The sequence below is a fragment of the Haliaeetus albicilla genome, chromosome Z (genome assembly GCF_947461875.1).
Source record: "Haliaeetus albicilla chromosome Z, bHalAlb1.1, whole genome shotgun sequence".
In the NCBI taxonomy this organism is placed as follows: Eukaryota; Metazoa; Chordata; class Aves; order Accipitriformes; family Accipitridae; genus Haliaeetus; species Haliaeetus albicilla.
This window is the reverse complement of record NC_091516.1, coordinates 71,428,701-71,445,495: the sequence shown is the minus strand read 5'-3', so window position 1 is coordinate 71,445,495 and position 16,795 is coordinate 71,428,701. Positions and strand designations below refer to the sequence as shown.

General features: G+C 48.8%; 1 protein-coding gene across 7 annotated transcripts in view; it reads left to right on the top strand.

The window, feature by feature from the left end:
- PAX5 (paired box 5) overlaps positions 1–16,795 on the top strand; it is a 137,193-nt gene that overhangs the window by 70,743 nt on the left and 49,655 nt on the right. For 6 of the 7 annotated variants that reach the window (XM_069775978.1, XM_069775977.1, XM_069775974.1 and 3 more), the window contains one exon: positions 4,019–4,148. In XM_069775978.1, coding sequence (XP_069632079.1) covers positions 4,019–4,148 — 130 coding nt within the window. Of the gene's footprint in view, positions 1–628; positions 686–4,018; positions 4,149–16,795 lie in introns of all 7 variants that reach the window. The other variant, XM_069775971.1, reaches the window with a different exon arrangement.

The following is a 16,795-nucleotide window of genomic DNA, read 5'->3' as shown; positions in this document are numbered from 1 at the left end:
GAGGAAGTTGCTGTGCATGTAGGGTGGGTTGGCCTTTCGGTGGGTTATGCTCAGGCATCTTCTCTAGGAAAAGCACAGGGCGAAGCCATCGATGGGCTGTTTTGCGACTCCACTGTAGCGTGGCCCGAGACAGCAGAGCCTGCCTCCTGCCACACTACGTAAACTGCTTGAAAACGGTACTGAAACACTCTTGCACCCCTTTTCCCTCCATCTGCCCCCACCCCGGGGGTGGTAATACTTAGAAATGAAGCTTTTGCAGTGGAGGAGGTGAAACTTCTCCCAGCACAGAAACCTTCCCATTTGCACTCTGCAGTGAAGGCTGGCGGGGGACGGGCCGTGCAGACCCCGCTGCCCGTCGCAGGGGGGGTGTGCTGCTGCCCATGGGCGCGCAGAGACCACCCCTCTCCTCCCCACCCCAACTGGGCACCGTGCCTGCTGGGGGGGGGGGCCCGTGCCCAGCCCCCTGCCAGGCACCCAGGTCCCGTCTGCCCGAGCCGAGCGGGATGGGGCAGGGGGAGCACGTGAGACCCCATCTTGCCCCTTCTTCCAGTTTGTCCTTCTCGGTCTCTCCTTTTATATATTCCTCGTTTTCACGTGTCTGTGTTTTCTCTCCTCCATGCTATGGCAGTGGTGCTCCATGCTGATGAGACAGTGCGTGGTACAACCGCAGGCAGTCATTTTTCAGGTAATTTCTAGGGTACTGAACACCCGACTCTTGCTTTTTCACCTACCGAGCAGCAGGTCAGGCTTCCCACTGTGCAGGGAGGGACCCCTGGCCGTGCCCGGCCATCCCGAGCTGCTCCTTTGCCAGGTCACTCCATCAGGACTGTGTGAGGAGGTGGGGGGGTCAGCAGCGGTCGGGGCTGCCTGATGGTCCGGGCTCGCTCCGCCTGGGTGCTGGGAGCAGCGACGGTGGTCGGTGCATGGTCGGTGCGGCTGCCGGTGGCTCCGAGGAGGGATGTGGGCAGAGTCTTGCCAGGGCAACAGGGAGGCAGCTGGAAAATCCCTGAAAATCCCACTGTTCTTACCCCGGGAAAGCTTGTTGGGCCATTGCAAAAGAGGTGCAGCTCCTGTCGGCAGCAAGCTACTGGGACGAAAGCAGGGAGGGAGCCCAAATCTATTTCCCACACCTCCATCTCCTGGATCCCTACCCAGCCGTGGACTCTCCCTCCGCGCCGTGCCGGGCAGCCGTAACTCGTCCAGTCCCTCTGGTCTGCAGAAGGGTCTGCGGTTTGGGGCCGTCCTGCTGCAGCTGGTGAGACGGGGCCGTGCTGCCGGCGGCAGGACCGTGCTGCTGCACGTCACTCCATCTCCTGGTGACGTGGGTGAGGACGGGGTACCACCGTCCTGGCCCCCCCGTCGGACGTGCTACACCCTGATAGCCGCTTGCTTCTGACAAACTGGTCAGTCCCTCCGAGCTTGAAGAGCCAAGCTCGCGGTTCGTTGATGTGGTGGTGCTTCCAGATCGTTACAGTTAAGAGGTGAGACCTGGTCCTGCATCCTCCGAGGTCGGTTCCTCGGACCTGAGGAAGGAAGCAAGCTGTGGTGTTTCGACATCTGCAGCCTGCTTCGGACTCCCGCGTCTGGGGTTCGCAGCCAGGGGTCTGGTCCCGGTTGGGTTTGTGCGAGGAGCGGTGTCCTCAAAAGCCGCTTTTCGCTGTGGGCTTTCGACGTGCATGTGGCCGAGCCTGTGGCACAGCTGGATGCCTCCCTCCCAAACTGCAAGTGGCCAGCTCCCCCTTCATAAGCTGGAAGCCATGTTCATACCCTGCCTGTGGGGAGCGGTGTACTGGTGTGCCGTGGGAAGATACGTAGAAATTTTCTAGCCTGGATACGTTGCAGTTACAGCTTTCTTAGAGCAGCAGGGGTGAAATAAGGCATCCTTCCCCTGGGAGCGGTGTGTGCTCTTCTGCAGACATCAGAAATACCAAACAGCAGCGCCCAAGGACAGCTTTTTCCTCTGCTGCGCTGCCGGCCCATCCCATGCCACTCATGCATCGCCGGCTGCCCGGGATGTCCCTGCAGGCCTGCAGCCGTGCTGGTGTTCCTCCGGTGTCTTGTCAGATGAGGGCTTCGGGGAGCGAAAAAAATGCAGCAGTGCTGCTGCACGTGCACGTGGCCAGTGCAGGGGGAAGGTGGGGCTGCAGACGGAGGACAGTGTGTGGAGTGGCGTGGGAAGGCTGGAAAATGCACCTTGGTAGGATGTGGAATGAGAAGAAGGAGCTTCGGTTGCCCTTGTAGGAAGGAGGAAGGCTGGGAGCATCGCTGGCATCCTCTGCAGAGGAGGGATGCTCCAGGGGCTGTCCTCCCCAGGGTGCAGAAGTGGGGCTGAAGCAGAGGTGTGGGCAGCAGTGGTAGAAGAAGGGTGCTGGGTGCGTGAAGGTGAGGGAAACGTGAGGGCACGGAGGGTGTCAGAGGAGGAATAAGCTGAAAGGGCTGAGGAATAGGACAAATTTAATGCAAAGGTCAGGGAGGAGCATAGGAGACGGGTCACTGCTGAGAAGCCTTTGGTCCAGAGGACCCTGTAGCGCTGATCTGTGGGCCAGGTGAAGGGACAGGGTGGCCAGCAGCTGGTCACCGGCAAAATGTATTTGACATGCTCATCTGCAAGAGGTTTGTGTGGGGGATCCTTCAAGGTGACAGGGTGTGCTCATGCCTCGCACAGATTGCATCCTCAGAAGAAACATGCGTATTAACACAGACCTGCTAATACAAGGTTATCCATGTAAATTAACTTCTCTCTGAGTGAGAACTGAGCAACAGAGACACAAACATATATCTGACCCAAAGTGCTGAGCTCATGGCAAATACCAGCTTGTGTGCTGGGTTCTCAGACGCTTCCGAGAAACTTGCAAGAGGGAGAAAGACGTGCTCAATCAGATCAGCTTCTGTTTCCTCAAAAAAAAAAAGAAAAAGGTTAACTTTCTGATTTGGTCACTCAGAAGAATCACAGGGTCCTGGGTTGCCCTACATTGCTTCAGCTCTGCACAGCTTCTGCATTGACTTAGTCTGCAGAAATACAGTGGGAATCAGCCTCAGGGTGGGTGTCCTTCAGTTTATCTGTTCCTTTTGCTGTTTTTCACTTAAAGTTGTCATCGTCCAGTTGTTACAGGCATGATTATGATCTCACAAATAAGGGATTAAAACTTAAAGTGGCAACTTTAAGTAACAACAGGGAATGGAGAACTTTGAAAGGAAACTTCCCAGTTTTGTGTGAATGATCCTGACAATAAGAAATCATGGAAAAACGCAAATGAATATAAACTTTCTGCTGTGTACATGGAAGTCCTTCTGGATGTGTGGATTGGCCTCACCTGCTGTAGATTGCTGTAGCGACACGGACAGAAACAATCTGATTTCCGAGGACCTGCATTCATTTACCGTAGCTTCAGCTAATGAGATTATAAAATTCCCATGAGATGAGAGAGCATCCTTACAACAGTCAGGTGATTTATTTTTAAATAATTTGGATTTAGAAACAGTTGGCTACAAATTCATTCATTAAGCAAACACTTTTATTTATGTGTGCTTTATTTCTTGTGAGATGATGGGGAAATACAGCATTCCCAAGAAAAGGGGGGAAATGGGACACCTCATTCCCACCTGCTCGTTAGTGCATGTCTCTTGAAGTGCCACCACTGAAATAAGAAGAGTTCAGGTAAACCAGCACGAACGTTTTTCTTTAACAGGCAAGTAACTTGCACTCAGCATTTACAGCCCCCAGTTACTCTACAAGATTTCCTCTTTAAGTAAAGCCTTGTTACATGTTGATGAGTTTGGCTTCGGTTTTATAAAGAAAGCCCATTTTGGTGTTCTCTGGGAACATCGGTGATAAGCAAAGACCCACTTATTGAGCATTTTGAATGCTTAACAGTCCTGTGTAAATGGATATTGCCTTTAAAACTGACTGAACAAAGGATTTTTGAGTTCTGTATTGCATCTACATTTTGTCATACAGGCAAAAGCTCTTGAACAGTAAATTTATTATTGCTAAAATGCCTTTTGTTTCTTTTTCCAGGCAACTGAATACTCAGCCATGGCATCGTTAGCTGGGGGATTAGATGACATGAAGGCCAATATAACCAGCCCTACTTCTGCAGATTTGGGAGCGAGCGTTCCAGGACCTCAGTCGTATCCTATCGTCACAGGTAAGCAATTTTCCAATGCCAATAAGTGGTGTGAAGTGTGTGTGTGTGTGCATATTGCAGGGTGATGCCCTTTATGGAGGAGCTGTGGAGTCATTTGCTCAGAAAGTCTCTTTTTAACTGCAATTTCGTAGCAGCTGTGTTGCAAGTCAGGTGCATGGCTTGTGTAAATCAGCAGTGTTCACTTGGAGCCAACAGACGAAGCAGTCATCCCTCTTGGCTGGGAAGGGATATGTCCCCTCCACCCCAAACCTGCATCCCGAGTACCAACATGCAACCAAAAAACAGAATGCCTGCCTCTGCTTTTGGGCTTTGTTGCTCATTTTTCATAAAGGCACCTGGCATGTTTGACTGGATGGGGTTTTTATGACAGTTCAAACTAGCCTGAATTTTGGATGCTTTTGATTCCTATAAATGCTCACGTGTTGTATCATTTCTGGAATTGTAATTGTGCACTAAGTCTAAGCATTTAAATGAAAAGCAAAGATTGTTTGTTCAAGGAATGCAGCATCGTCTTCATTTATTTAGCAGGTGTAGGGTGAGAGTTAAGGAACAGCTAGAATTTGATAAATGCTTTGGTCACCTAGTTATTTGGGACTGACCACATCTCTTGGAAGGAGATTGCCCAAATGGTAAGAAAATGATGAAATTTTGTCCCGAAGGAATTGTGGGAATCAGAAAAAAGGGATTTTAAAATTTAAGGCTCTATGTTTCATATGCATGTTACCTCTGTGCATTACTTCTGTCTGTGTGTCTAACCTGTGCAGATTTTGTCATCGGATTTTCTTAATTTTACCAAAGATTGGAGTTACTTGTTTATTTTGTTGCTAAAGGGAAGGTGATACTGTTGTTAGTATAATATTATTGTATCTTGAAAGCACTATGATGTCGTGTAGCAGAAGGGCAGTTTTGAAAACAGATGTTGTTGCAAAATTGTTTTAACCCAATATGGCATCAGTCTTTAGCTTTTCTTGCCAAAAGTTTAGGATTATTCAAAAGAAATTAGAGAGTTACATGAACCATAAGGAAATCTATGTTTCCCTTGCAGTGGGAGGGAAGACTGTCCTTGAAATAACTGTTGAGTACTGGATGGGTGGTTTGAGCAGTAAACCCATAGATAAGAAAGGTGTCTAGGGGTGGATGGGTGGGCAGAAAGAGGGATTTCTGGACATGGTGGCTTATAACAAGCAGGGAGATAGAGCATAGATATAGATATATAGAGACAATCATAGAATCATGGAATAGAAGGAATCTAAAATGAATACAAAAGAAGGACCATGAACCATCATGTTTGGGGTCACAAGCCACTCGTACAGCCTATGGAAGTTAAAAAGAAAAGCCTCCTAAGTCAAATTATTCTGTAAATGTTTGCCACAGAGCTCCCTGTGCCTTTCTTTGAAGCCTGAAGCTCATTGCAAGGCTGCCTTGGCCCGTCATGGATGTCCTGCTGCCCTTTGTTCATCTTCTGGGTGTTTGTCTCTTGCTCATCCAAGTCCATGCCCCTGCGACAAGCCTGAAGCCCTGTTAGAGGCACTTGTGCTCTGCCGATGAGCGCAGCCCAGCAGCACCGTGGACCGCACGAGAGGGTGCTGTGGGCATCGCTGTCTGGGGCTCTCCCAGCTGGGAACATCTGCAGCTTACAGTGCGGGATGGGAACTGGTGGGACCTGTGTCTTGAGGGGGAGGCAAAATAGCAGGAAATTACTGGGTTGCATTATCAAGGAGTGGAAGTTAGGAAGGCAAGAAGATGATAGAGAAGCTGAGTGCTTCCTCACTTCTGTCTTCTTCTAAGAAACTGCCTATCCAAGATCTGCACCTGGCCAATATGAGGTTCAGCCAAAAGCTGTTGTTTTGATTTGATACTTCAGCAGCGGTTGTTTTTTTATGCTGGTTTAAGCACTTCTCGTGCTTCTTACGTTACTACTTCCTTAGAGTTTGGTGAGCTGACTGATTACGTTTGTTAGAGCAAAACTGACTACAGAAGTGACGCTGCGGAGCTCGTTACAGATTTTGCATGGTGACATTACCTATACTTGAGCAAAAGTTCAAAATGTTAAATTTACTAGTTCTCATCAAAAACGTGGAGCAGGCTTTATGAGTAGCAAGCCTAGAAAAAACCTGCCATTGGTCTTAAATGTGACAGGGTGAGAGCTATAACAGAACACATTTTACAAGGCAGTAGGTATTTATATCTTTAATTTGATATTGCTGTAGAGTTTTCTAACACCTGCATTCATAAAACTTAGATTTACACGAGCATATCAAAACCCTTTTAAAACCTATGCCTTCTGATACATTTTCGGAGAAGATTGATTGTTATCCTCCCTTTTCCTTTCCTAACACCCAGAGCAGCTGTTTTGTGCTGCTCCTGCTCTGGGAGCACCCAGAAGCCCCTGGCACAATCTGGGTGCTGTAGCTCTGGGCATGTATGATACCGCGCTCTCTGCCCTGAGGCTTTCCTAACGAGCTGAAGGGATGTGCAGACTGTTGGGGGCAGAAGGGTTTAAGCAGTAAGCCGTACTTTGTAATGTGCAAGACGTGTCATGGGGGACACACTAGGTGCCGCATTTCTCACCATACCTCTGGACAGACTTCTCCATTCTCTCCCAAGAATTAACTCACTTTTTCAGTCATGCCTATTTTCCCACCCTATTTTCATTGATGGGACAGGGGTTTTGGAAGAGGGAGACACATTTATTGATCCTTTTTCACTTGTAACCAAAAGTGGCATATTACTACTGGCCTTTCATCTGTAGTACATATCACTGAAAATTATAAGGAACTGGGCAATGATACACAATGGTGGTTATGACTGCAAGGTCCAAGAAATGTTTGCTAACACATCACGTACTTTGCCCTCTGGGAGCTTTTTTGTCATTTGTGGTGTGACCAAAGCCATGGTAAAATTCAGTGATTCAGTGTTCCTGAGCTGCAACCAGGGTGGGTGGGTGGGTTTAGGTGGTAGATAAGGGAGGCAACACCTGGAAGAAGGTTAGCTTTGTATCAGCCCCACTTTGGTGGTCAGGAACAGATTCATGAGAGGTCCTGCCAGAGGCAGGTCCTGGACCTTGGCCCCTTGTCTGGCAGGCAAGAGCCTGAGCCTTCCAGATCTGTGATCACATTTCTCCTGCAAATTGCTCCTCATTGGAGGAGGAGTGGACAACTTGAACTCCAGTCTTTTCTTGAGATTCAGAAAGTTGGGTTGCTTTTAGTTTCTTCACCGTTTTTTGAGTATTTCTACTCTTCCTTGCTCCGGACAGGCTGTCCTCTGATGCGTCCAAGCAAACTGAGAACAGGACACTGAAAGCCAAGCCCTTGGGGGACAAGTTGTTTCAGTCATGCTAGGTAGTGTGTTTTGAGCTGTAAAAGTGAGGGGTGGCTGGATAAAGCTCCTCAAAATGTTGAAAGTCTGTGTCTGGTGGTGCTAATGGCTTGAGAGGTTGACCTCACTCTCAGTTGTCATTCCAGATTATAAACACTTTCGTAACAGCTTCACTGTCGTGAGACCAAGAGCTGCTTAAAACACTGGCAAGTGAATTGTAATATCCAGAACAGTCTGTTGGTTGGAAATGTTGTTTGTACCAGGAGCTTTTCTGGTGTGTGTGAAGCAGAGCTGTGAACGTGTGATTGCATGACGCTTCAACAGAGAGTGGGGCTCTTGGTGGGCGTAGGGCTGAAAAGCTGCATTTTTGTGGATAAAGAACTTGAAATATGACATACAGGAGTTTGAGCCAAGAACGCTTATGTCCTTTTGATAGCTGATATCTGCCATTCAAGCTTAATCAGTTTTTATGAGAAAGTCTGGAGACTTTCTGGTCTGCCATATGTGAAGAGACCTAAGTCTAGTTCATCTTGTCAGTCTTAAGCCTGTAAGACACACTGTAAAAGAATTTGATGCAAATAAAGCTGAGGCTGGAGATCTGAAGTGAATTATGATCATAGTCTTTCATTGCTCTTGTTGCCAGGTTGTGGTGTGTGGGTGGCAAAGCAATGTTGAGGGTTGAGATGCAAAGAATCCTCTGGTGCAGTTGGTAGAATATGTAAAACTTCTATTTCGCAGCAAGCTGGTAGATCAAAACATTTGGGTTATTTCTCGAAGATGAAATGATTGCTTAAACACTGGCATTCATGCCAGTACTTCCTGCTAGAATACATCTAAGGAAAATTTAGTAACAGTTCTCAGTACCACTTCATCCACCAACTCTGTTGTATTAGGGACCAGCAGCCAAACTTCTGATTAGAGAACCACTTGATTTCTCTGCATTGTGTTTATAACACATTAAATATTAAGTTAAAAAAAACCCCTTTCCCTTACTGTTTGCTGCCATGGTCTGTAAGTGCTCTGTCCATTTACAAGCCAATGACATGTGCCCAGCTCGTTACTGCTGTAGTCAGCAGTTTCCAAGCAGCCTGTGATTGTTACTAATTACCTGCAGATGCATTTTCCCTGCTCCGGCTTGCTGATTTCAGCGTGGTCAGTATCACTTTGAGAGGACAAAGTCGTGCTAAATCGACACCTTCGTGTGGCTCTCCGATACGGCACCGAGGGCGGATTGACAAACCTGTGGGCAGCCCTGGCTGCGGCTGGCTGCAGAGTCAGCTTGCATTAGCAGAGCCAGGACCGACTGTCGGCCAGCCTCACCCAGCAGCCGAAAAAGTGTGTTCCACCGTAGTGGGACCTGACGTGAACTCTACATCGCTCCATTAAAAGAAGCAGCGCAGAGCAAAGCGTTGGCAGTGGGCTTCGGTTTTGTTCCACCGGCCAATGTTGGAGTGGGGGAGCCTGGTCTTCTCCCACACTGGGACATCTCCATCACCCTTTGCTCACCTGCTCATCCTCGTTGCTGCCAAGACACTCTCAGATGCACTCCAGCCTGATAAACGTGTCCTCTTGCAGCTGTACTGATGAGCAGGGCTGCGGTGCATTTTGCAGCTTACACACCCGTGCAGGGAGATACTGAGACTCTGCCAAATACGGACAGGTTATTCCTTATCCTTGGCACTCAACCTTGTAACCACACCGCAGAAGGAGTATTACCTTATGTGCTCCTTTGTGGGGTCAGCCTTGGAGACACTGGTCCCGTAGGGCCAAACGCATTGGCTTTCCTGCACATTTTGTGTGCACGTCAAAAAGGTGAGAAGAAACCAAACAAAACCAGGAGCAGAGTCACTTTGTTGTCTGGAGGGATGGGGAAAGGAGAGATATTCTCAACGGCTGTCTGCTCTGGCTTGGGTTGCTGGACTCAGACACCAGGTGTAACTGATCCCAGACTTCAGGCTGAACTGAACCTAGAGTGAGTGGGACAAATGCATCTGGCTGAGCAGGCTCCTCCACTCCAGGAGAGATCAGCTTGACTTTTTCCTTAGTGTGGGTGCATCCAACACCTTAGATGTAGTATATTATGCCAGGTAGTTATTTCTTCATAGGTGGCACAGATCTGTGGCTCATGGAGGTAACAGGGATGTGTTTAACCTTCCATATTCCTGCATATTTTGTCAAATTTTTGTAGTTAGGAGATGAAAATGCTAACATGGGATAAATGCGTGTTGAAAGACAAGCCATTTCTTGCTACTGTTCTGCTGTAAAGTACAGTCCTCTGCTGGCCTCTCAGAGTGCTTTTCCTTAGGAGTGCTCGGTCTCATAGAAGTCTGTTTCCAGACTCTTCATCCTGCTTTGTTCATCCCATCATGCTGTGACTGCAATTTATGAGCCACTGTTTCGCCAGGTTTTGTTGAATGGCAGATATTGTTGGTCACTTCTGAAGCCAGGCACAAGAAGGTGGCACTGCAGGAAACCTTGCCAAAAATGGATCATCCCTGGGCAGGTCAGTGTTTGCAGCCAACGTGGATTCTCATGCCTTCAAAAGAAGGAAGAGCCACTCCTCTAAAATCCCAGGCTGATCTCTTGCCAGGATTAAACACTGATAATATTTAGCATTTAGCTCAATGCAATCCAGAAGGACTTACTGGGTTTTTAATAACGAAACAAGTGGCATATAGGATGCTCATCGCCTGCAGAAGAATGGCAACAGATCCTTCTCAGCCTATGGATGGAGGGTTCATCTGAGCAACCCTAGACACCAGCCTTTGGGTGGAGGAGTCTGGAAACACCTTCGTCTCTCCGCAGGCAAGAGCTTGGGCATTGAGTTTGGACTAGACATCTACTTTTTGCATAACCCAAGTCAGGGGGTCTTATAACACACTTGATCACAATACTCCTGATCAAAGGGTGCTTTGAGCTTTGGTCTCCAGCTGACTCCTGATTAGGGAGGGTCAAGCAGTTTTCGAGCTGATGTGAAGGACGGGTCCTATGCAAGCAACTGGACTGGAGTGCACCTGACAGAGAGCAAGAGCGGGAGCAGCCAGCAGATGCAGCAGTTTGTGCAGAAGGGTGCAGGGAATGGGGCCAGAAACTCGTGTGCATGCTTGGAAGCGGTGATGGTGTGCCCTGATAGAGCAGGGAGTGTTTGCACTTGGGAAGGGGAGGCTCTCAGAGGGAGCCTTCCCCATGTGCATCAATGCTTGGTGGAGAGTAGGCAAAGCAAATAGAAGCCAACTCTTCTTGGTGGTGGCCAGTGACCGGGCAGGAGGCCACAGGCACAAACTGAAACACGGGAAACTCCTCTTACACGTGAGAAGAAACCTTTCTGCCGTGAGGGTGGTGAAACGCTGGCACAGGTTGCTCAGAGAGGCAGTGGAGATGTTCGAAAACCCAATTTGACGTGGTCCTGGGCAGCCTGCTTTACGCAACCCTGCTCTGAGCAAGAGAGTTGGACTGGGTGAACTCCTGAGTTGCTTTCTAACCTCAGCTACTCTGTGTTTCTGTGGTAGGCACGCTGCTTCTGTATTGCTGGGTAGGAGCTGTGTGTCATTGTCTCTTTGGTGGGACTGTTCCCAGGGTGGCTCTAGGACAGTCTGCAGTCCATGGAACTGGGACCACTGGTACCTTCTGAGGGTCTGCCGGTACTGGGATGTGCCTGAAAGTGGAGTAGGTGGGTGAGGAAGCTCTCTCATCTATTTATTTTGCTCGTTGTCCAGCTGACGTTTGCTGAAATACTGGTAAGCATCAGTTTTACAGCTGTGTTTTGACTAGCTGAATGAAAGGATTTAAATTATTTTGATTTCCGATTAAAAAATATTTGCAGGTTTTTAATGAAAAGTAGTTTCAAAGTGAACAATTTATACTTCCTGTTCCAACTCTCTGAAATAAGACTAATGTAACATTTTCACAATTCTTTTGTTCTTTTTTTTCTTTCTTTTTTTTTTTTCCCCCTAAGATCAACACAGTTTTGAAGAAAGTAAAGAAAAGGTTCGGTTTTGTTGAAATTGCTTTTTCTTCTGGAAAAATGCTTTGTTAAATTTTTTGTTGGCTAAGTGCAATAGCAATAATAAAAAGTCTTCTTCCAAGGCTATTATGTTTTGGTCATATAATCTGTCTCTATGTGGAAATGTTCATCAGTGTTTAAACATTATCACCAAATTATATTTTAATTTCTGTGGGACTGTTTTGAAGTGCAAATCGGTGTTGGTAGATGGCTGGTTTCTAGTGCAGCATAATGCTAGATTTACAGCTTAGTCTCTACATTTAATAGATAAAAGTGCAGATGCATTTTCCAATAATCTATTCGTCACTCCCAATAGGGCCTGTCATGTTAAAGACTTGAAAAAAGGCCACATAAACTCCCGTGGAAAGGCAGCCAATCTGAAAAACAAAAGTGTCATTTTTAATGACAGGACAGAGTCTAACTGAAACACTGTTGAATTTTTCCATTTTTATGAATTCTTATCTTGCCATTAAAAAAGAACAAGCGCATTTGAGAAAGCAAACGAGACCACTTGTACCCCACTAAGACCTAGGCTATTAACTGCCTCTTTTGATGATGTACAGCCTGACTCTGTTGGGAGTTTGGCTGTGGATTTAAATGTTGAATTTAACTATGGTAAACATGTTTTGGTGCAAAGCATGTATAATAACAATTTGCATTTACATAGCATCTTTTACTTAAGGATTTTGCAATCTCTAATTAATTAAATCTGTTTCCCCCTGCCCCCAATACCGCTGTGGTATGGATAATAAATACAATTTTAAATCGAGCAGCCATGGCAGGAGGATTAAAACAAGAGGGTTCTGGTGTCCCCGCACCGGTCCTGATTGCGGTGGGGCTGGGGCTTGTTCTGCAAACAGACTGAGCAGCCTCATCTGGTGCTCGCCCTGGTCCGAAACGCCCTGAAAAAAATTGGGCATCAAACCGACTCCACACAGGTGGGTGGAAAATGCCTTGCCAGTGCCACCCGCAGCGTGTCCCGTTGGAGTTTTTGTCCTGGGGACACTCACCCACGGCTGTGACACTGCCGCAGCAGCCGGGGCTTCGGGTGCCCAGAGCTGGCAGGGCAGCTCGCTGCTTTAGGGCATCAATGGCCAATTCAGTCCTGGCATTTTTTTGCTGCCAGAGGAATGCTGTAAATCTGTCGTAGATGTCAAATTGGAAATAAAAAAAAAAAAAGGAAAACACTCCAGTTAGCATAAATGCTTCCTAAATTGCTTTTTTTGGCCTGCCACAATAGCAAAACATCTGAGAGTGTGTGTGCAAGCCACCAGAATGATATTTCCAGGTGGGTAGAGGGACGTGTTGGCATCTGTGCATATGCACAGCACAAAAATAAAGTCAAGTGGCAGTCTGAGTTGGGCTGCAGATACCATTTCTAGGGCGAGGTAATTGTTTAGATGACAGTGGTTGAAGACACCTCCAAACTTGCTACACCACTAATGATAGGTGACCTTAGTTGGCCAAATAAGAGTTAATTCTCATCTGATACCTGACCAGTTGGGAGATTCTGCAAGTCTACACAGGGGAAGGTGAGTTGTCAGACAGGCAGTGTGGGAAGTGAGTGGAGGGAATGGTAAAACAGAGACAATTTGAGGGCTACGTGCAGCGCTGGGCAATGGAGAGCATGTCATGGGGACGCTTGCTCTCTGCCATCGGCTCGCACTGTCATACCATCACATAGAAACGGGAACATGCCTTTTAAAATTTTTTTTTAATCTAGGGGAAGGCTAGGAGAAACTTAGGAGGACTCAAGAAAGCAAGCCGCAAAGTGTAAAGTGATCAAAATCTCATGAGCAGAAAGCCTGGTGGGTGATGCTGCCTCCAGGTACCGAGCAATGTCAGTGCTTCCCGAAATCTTGGCTCTGAGGAGCCCTGCGGAGCTTGAGGGGACAGGCTCCCCAGCTTCGTGCTGTGGTCTGTGGGAGGCCATCAGAGATGGCTTCATCAGAGATGACTTCATCGGAGAGCCAGGACCGGGGGTGAGTTGGTGCTGCTGGAGCTCTGATGGCTCCATGCCACCGACAGCTCCTCGCTGTTCCCAGTCGGGAGCTCACAAAAGTGCCCATTGCTGAGCCAGGGGAGAGAAAGCCAAAGGATCCAGATATTTTAATGACGTTGCAGCGCGTTTTGGGAGAAGGGGAACATCTTCTGGTGCAGAGTAGGAAGGAAAGCTTGTGCTTATTTTCCCTACTATCTTCTTTGAAAGAGCTGTTCCTGTAATTCTGGCCCTGGAAAACACTGTGTTGTCTATGGATAGAAATTTTATAGACCCATTTGGGGCTTTTTTGTAATGGGCCATTGTTTCTTTATGACATCATATTACAACAAGCCAAAAATGTGTGAATTTCAGGTTTTGATGTAATTTCTCATAAAAATGTTAAACTGTAATAAAAAAAAAAAAGAAAAAGAAAATGCAATAGGCAAAAGGCAGTGGAAAAAAGAAAATGTCACTGGCATTTCTTCAAAATACAAGTTGCCTGGTTCTGAGCTGCTTGATGAAACTGGCACATCTACCAACAGTGAGGAATATCGCTTGTGGAAATCCCATGAGAATCAGCAGGGACAGGGACTGCCTGTGCTGCCACGGACTTGACACGTGACTTGGGATTTTCACATAGATGTGGCTGAAAAGTGAATTCAGTGAGGGCATGAAAGGAGTATCAGGGTCCCACTGGAGTTTTCCTTCTTTTCATCATACATTCTTTGCAACAATCTAAATGCCTTGAGCTCAGCCCTCTGATGAGACTGTACCTTTTTTGAGCACTAGCTCCCCAAAAAAGGTTTGTGGATCAGCAATGTCCCTCTAAAGAGGGGACATACATGGGTTATCCCCTCCCCAGCAGGTTTTTTTCCTGGCAGTTGTGGGTCCGGACGTGGTGGCCTCCCCAGACGTGAGCATCCTCTGTGGGAAGTGTGGTCCTGGGCCATTGAGGCTTGAGGATCTGCAGGAGGATGGAGGGTTTGGAAGAGCGTGGTGGGAAGCCAGCAGATGCTGCTGCAGCTGCAATAATTGCAAAGTACATTAGAGGTGTAGGATATTGGGGGATGTGGATGAGACTCCCTTTGTCAGCAAGTCTGGTTTTTTGATGCTAAACAGAGGGCTTGCTTTTGCTCCTTCTGTCCTTGTTAATATTACAATAAAGATGGAATACGGATACAAACTGTTTCCAGACCCTGATGTAGTCTTGAACTGGTCTGATAGCTGTTCACTACCGAGCAGAATTGTGTCCTGTGCTGCCTGACCTGCCTACACTAGCCAGTACAGGCAGACCCAAAAGCATCCTGGTCTGGCTTGGTCCCACGCTGGTGCAGAGGCAGCCAAGCTGGTGGTTTAGGCACCAGCCCGGGTGGTAGAGCTGCATCTGGACCCCGAGCTGGCTGGAGAGCATTTCCCCAGGTCTCCCTGCCGATCTCTCCCTATGGAGCTGCACTGGCCGCTCCCCAGCAAGCAAAGGGCAGCTCTTAGAGGAACAAGCAGGCACTGGCAATAAACTGTGGGACAGGGACATACAGGACAAGTGTCCCATACATTACACACTGTACCTACACGTGTGGAGTGCTGGGGTGCAGAGCTTCGCCTCTTTGCCGGCGGCTGCTGGGGTCACACCAGGAGATGCTCCACGCGCCTCCCACGTCCTGCGCCAGAGCATCCCCGTGGCTTCGTCCACCCTGGTGCAACCCGTTGTTCGCCCTGCGGTCAGTTGTTTGTGCAGCATTGTCAACCCCGGCTGCCTTGCCCAGAGCACGAGAGGTGCAGGCAGCTGCCGTGGCCTCTCGCCGTGAGGATGCGCAAGGCTGCGGGAGGTGCATCAAGTCCTGCGGAGGTGGGATCACCAGCTCACGGCCAGGCGCACCCTTGTCCATTGTATAAGGGTTCGTTGCTGCTTAACAGGCTTGGGGATGCGCTGCCGCAAGGCTGCTTTGTGCAGCTCGCTGCTCAGGAGACAAATTTTGTCCATACTCTGTCCGGGGTGTTCACCACCTGCAAGTCTCACCAGCCCAGGTTTTAATGGGAGAAGCTCTTAAGGTCTTAAGATATGAGTGGGATATTGGTGGGCCCTTCTGTCACGTGGATAAAGTGGCTCTGCGACGCTCCTTGGGCGTGTTACGAACCATGGCTTTGGTACTGAAGCAGTGGTGAAGGGGATTCGTCAGTGCCTTTGAGCATGGTGCGGACTCAGTAAAACCTCATCTTGTTGAGGTGGTGGTGGCTGAGGAGCAGGAGGTGGCCCTGTGAGCCCTGATGGGGGCTGCGCTGTACCTTCTGCTGCCCGTCAACCCTGCTGGGCTCATCCGCTGAGTCTCATCTCCCTTTGTCTGCGGTTCCTGGAAACGCACCCATCATCTGTTCGCCATCAGAGCTGCCTCCCCAGCAGCTCGGCTCTCCACCCTGGCCAGCATGTGGCGGGCAGCGGTGCCTGTCCCACGCTTGGCCCCTTGGAGTGATGCAAAGCCAATGCTCTGGTCCATCATCTCACCTGAGGGTTCATAGACAGCAGGGTTACGTCCGCAAGGCGTTGCCTGCAGATCCTCACCAAAGCGCTCCCTTTCCGTGGTGGCCGTTCCAAGGTCCCCTCGCTGCAGCAGACCTCTGGATGAGGGGTGGCTGCGCACTGGCCCCTTCTTTCTGGGGGGATGCACGATGAACCTGCAGCTCTGGATAAGGGTGAGGAGGCAGCACGGCATTTGGACATCCTTCCAGGGCATCCTTCCCAGCCTCGCTTCCCCCATGGACCCCTCGGGGTGGTAGCGATGCCCTGCAGCTTTGCTCAGCATCACAAACGCCCCGCAGAGAGCAGGGCAGCTCTGCCCCCATCATCAAAAGTGCAGTCCTGAAGAGACTCTTTTCTCTGACCTTTGTAATTATCCCTGTCCAATCTTTCTTCATGTTTTCTTTTAATTATTTTTCCCTTTCTTCTCTCCCTCTCTTTTTTCCCCCCTAAAACTCCACCACTCCTCTCCAGTGTATTAAGGATGTGAGTGAAATTGATGGCTGGAACGTCTCAAGTCTTTATGATGATGAATGACTTTCACTGCCAAAGCTTTTATTGTCTGTGATTTGGGAAGAAGGGGAGCTGATTTATCGTGGCCGACTGTCATGCCATTTAATACAGTTATAAATCCTGACGCCATGACGGGCACCGTGGGCCAGGGACCTCCTCTGGCCCCTCTCCTGACCCCCTTTTGTCTCCCCACTCGCCGTCCTCAGCTGTGCTCCTTGGAGGGGGGGGCATGGCAGGGGAAAAATTGAAGGGGGAGCTCCCACGCGAAGGGTGATGGCCGAGAGCTGGGCATGCCCTGAGCATCTCACCCAGACCTGGGC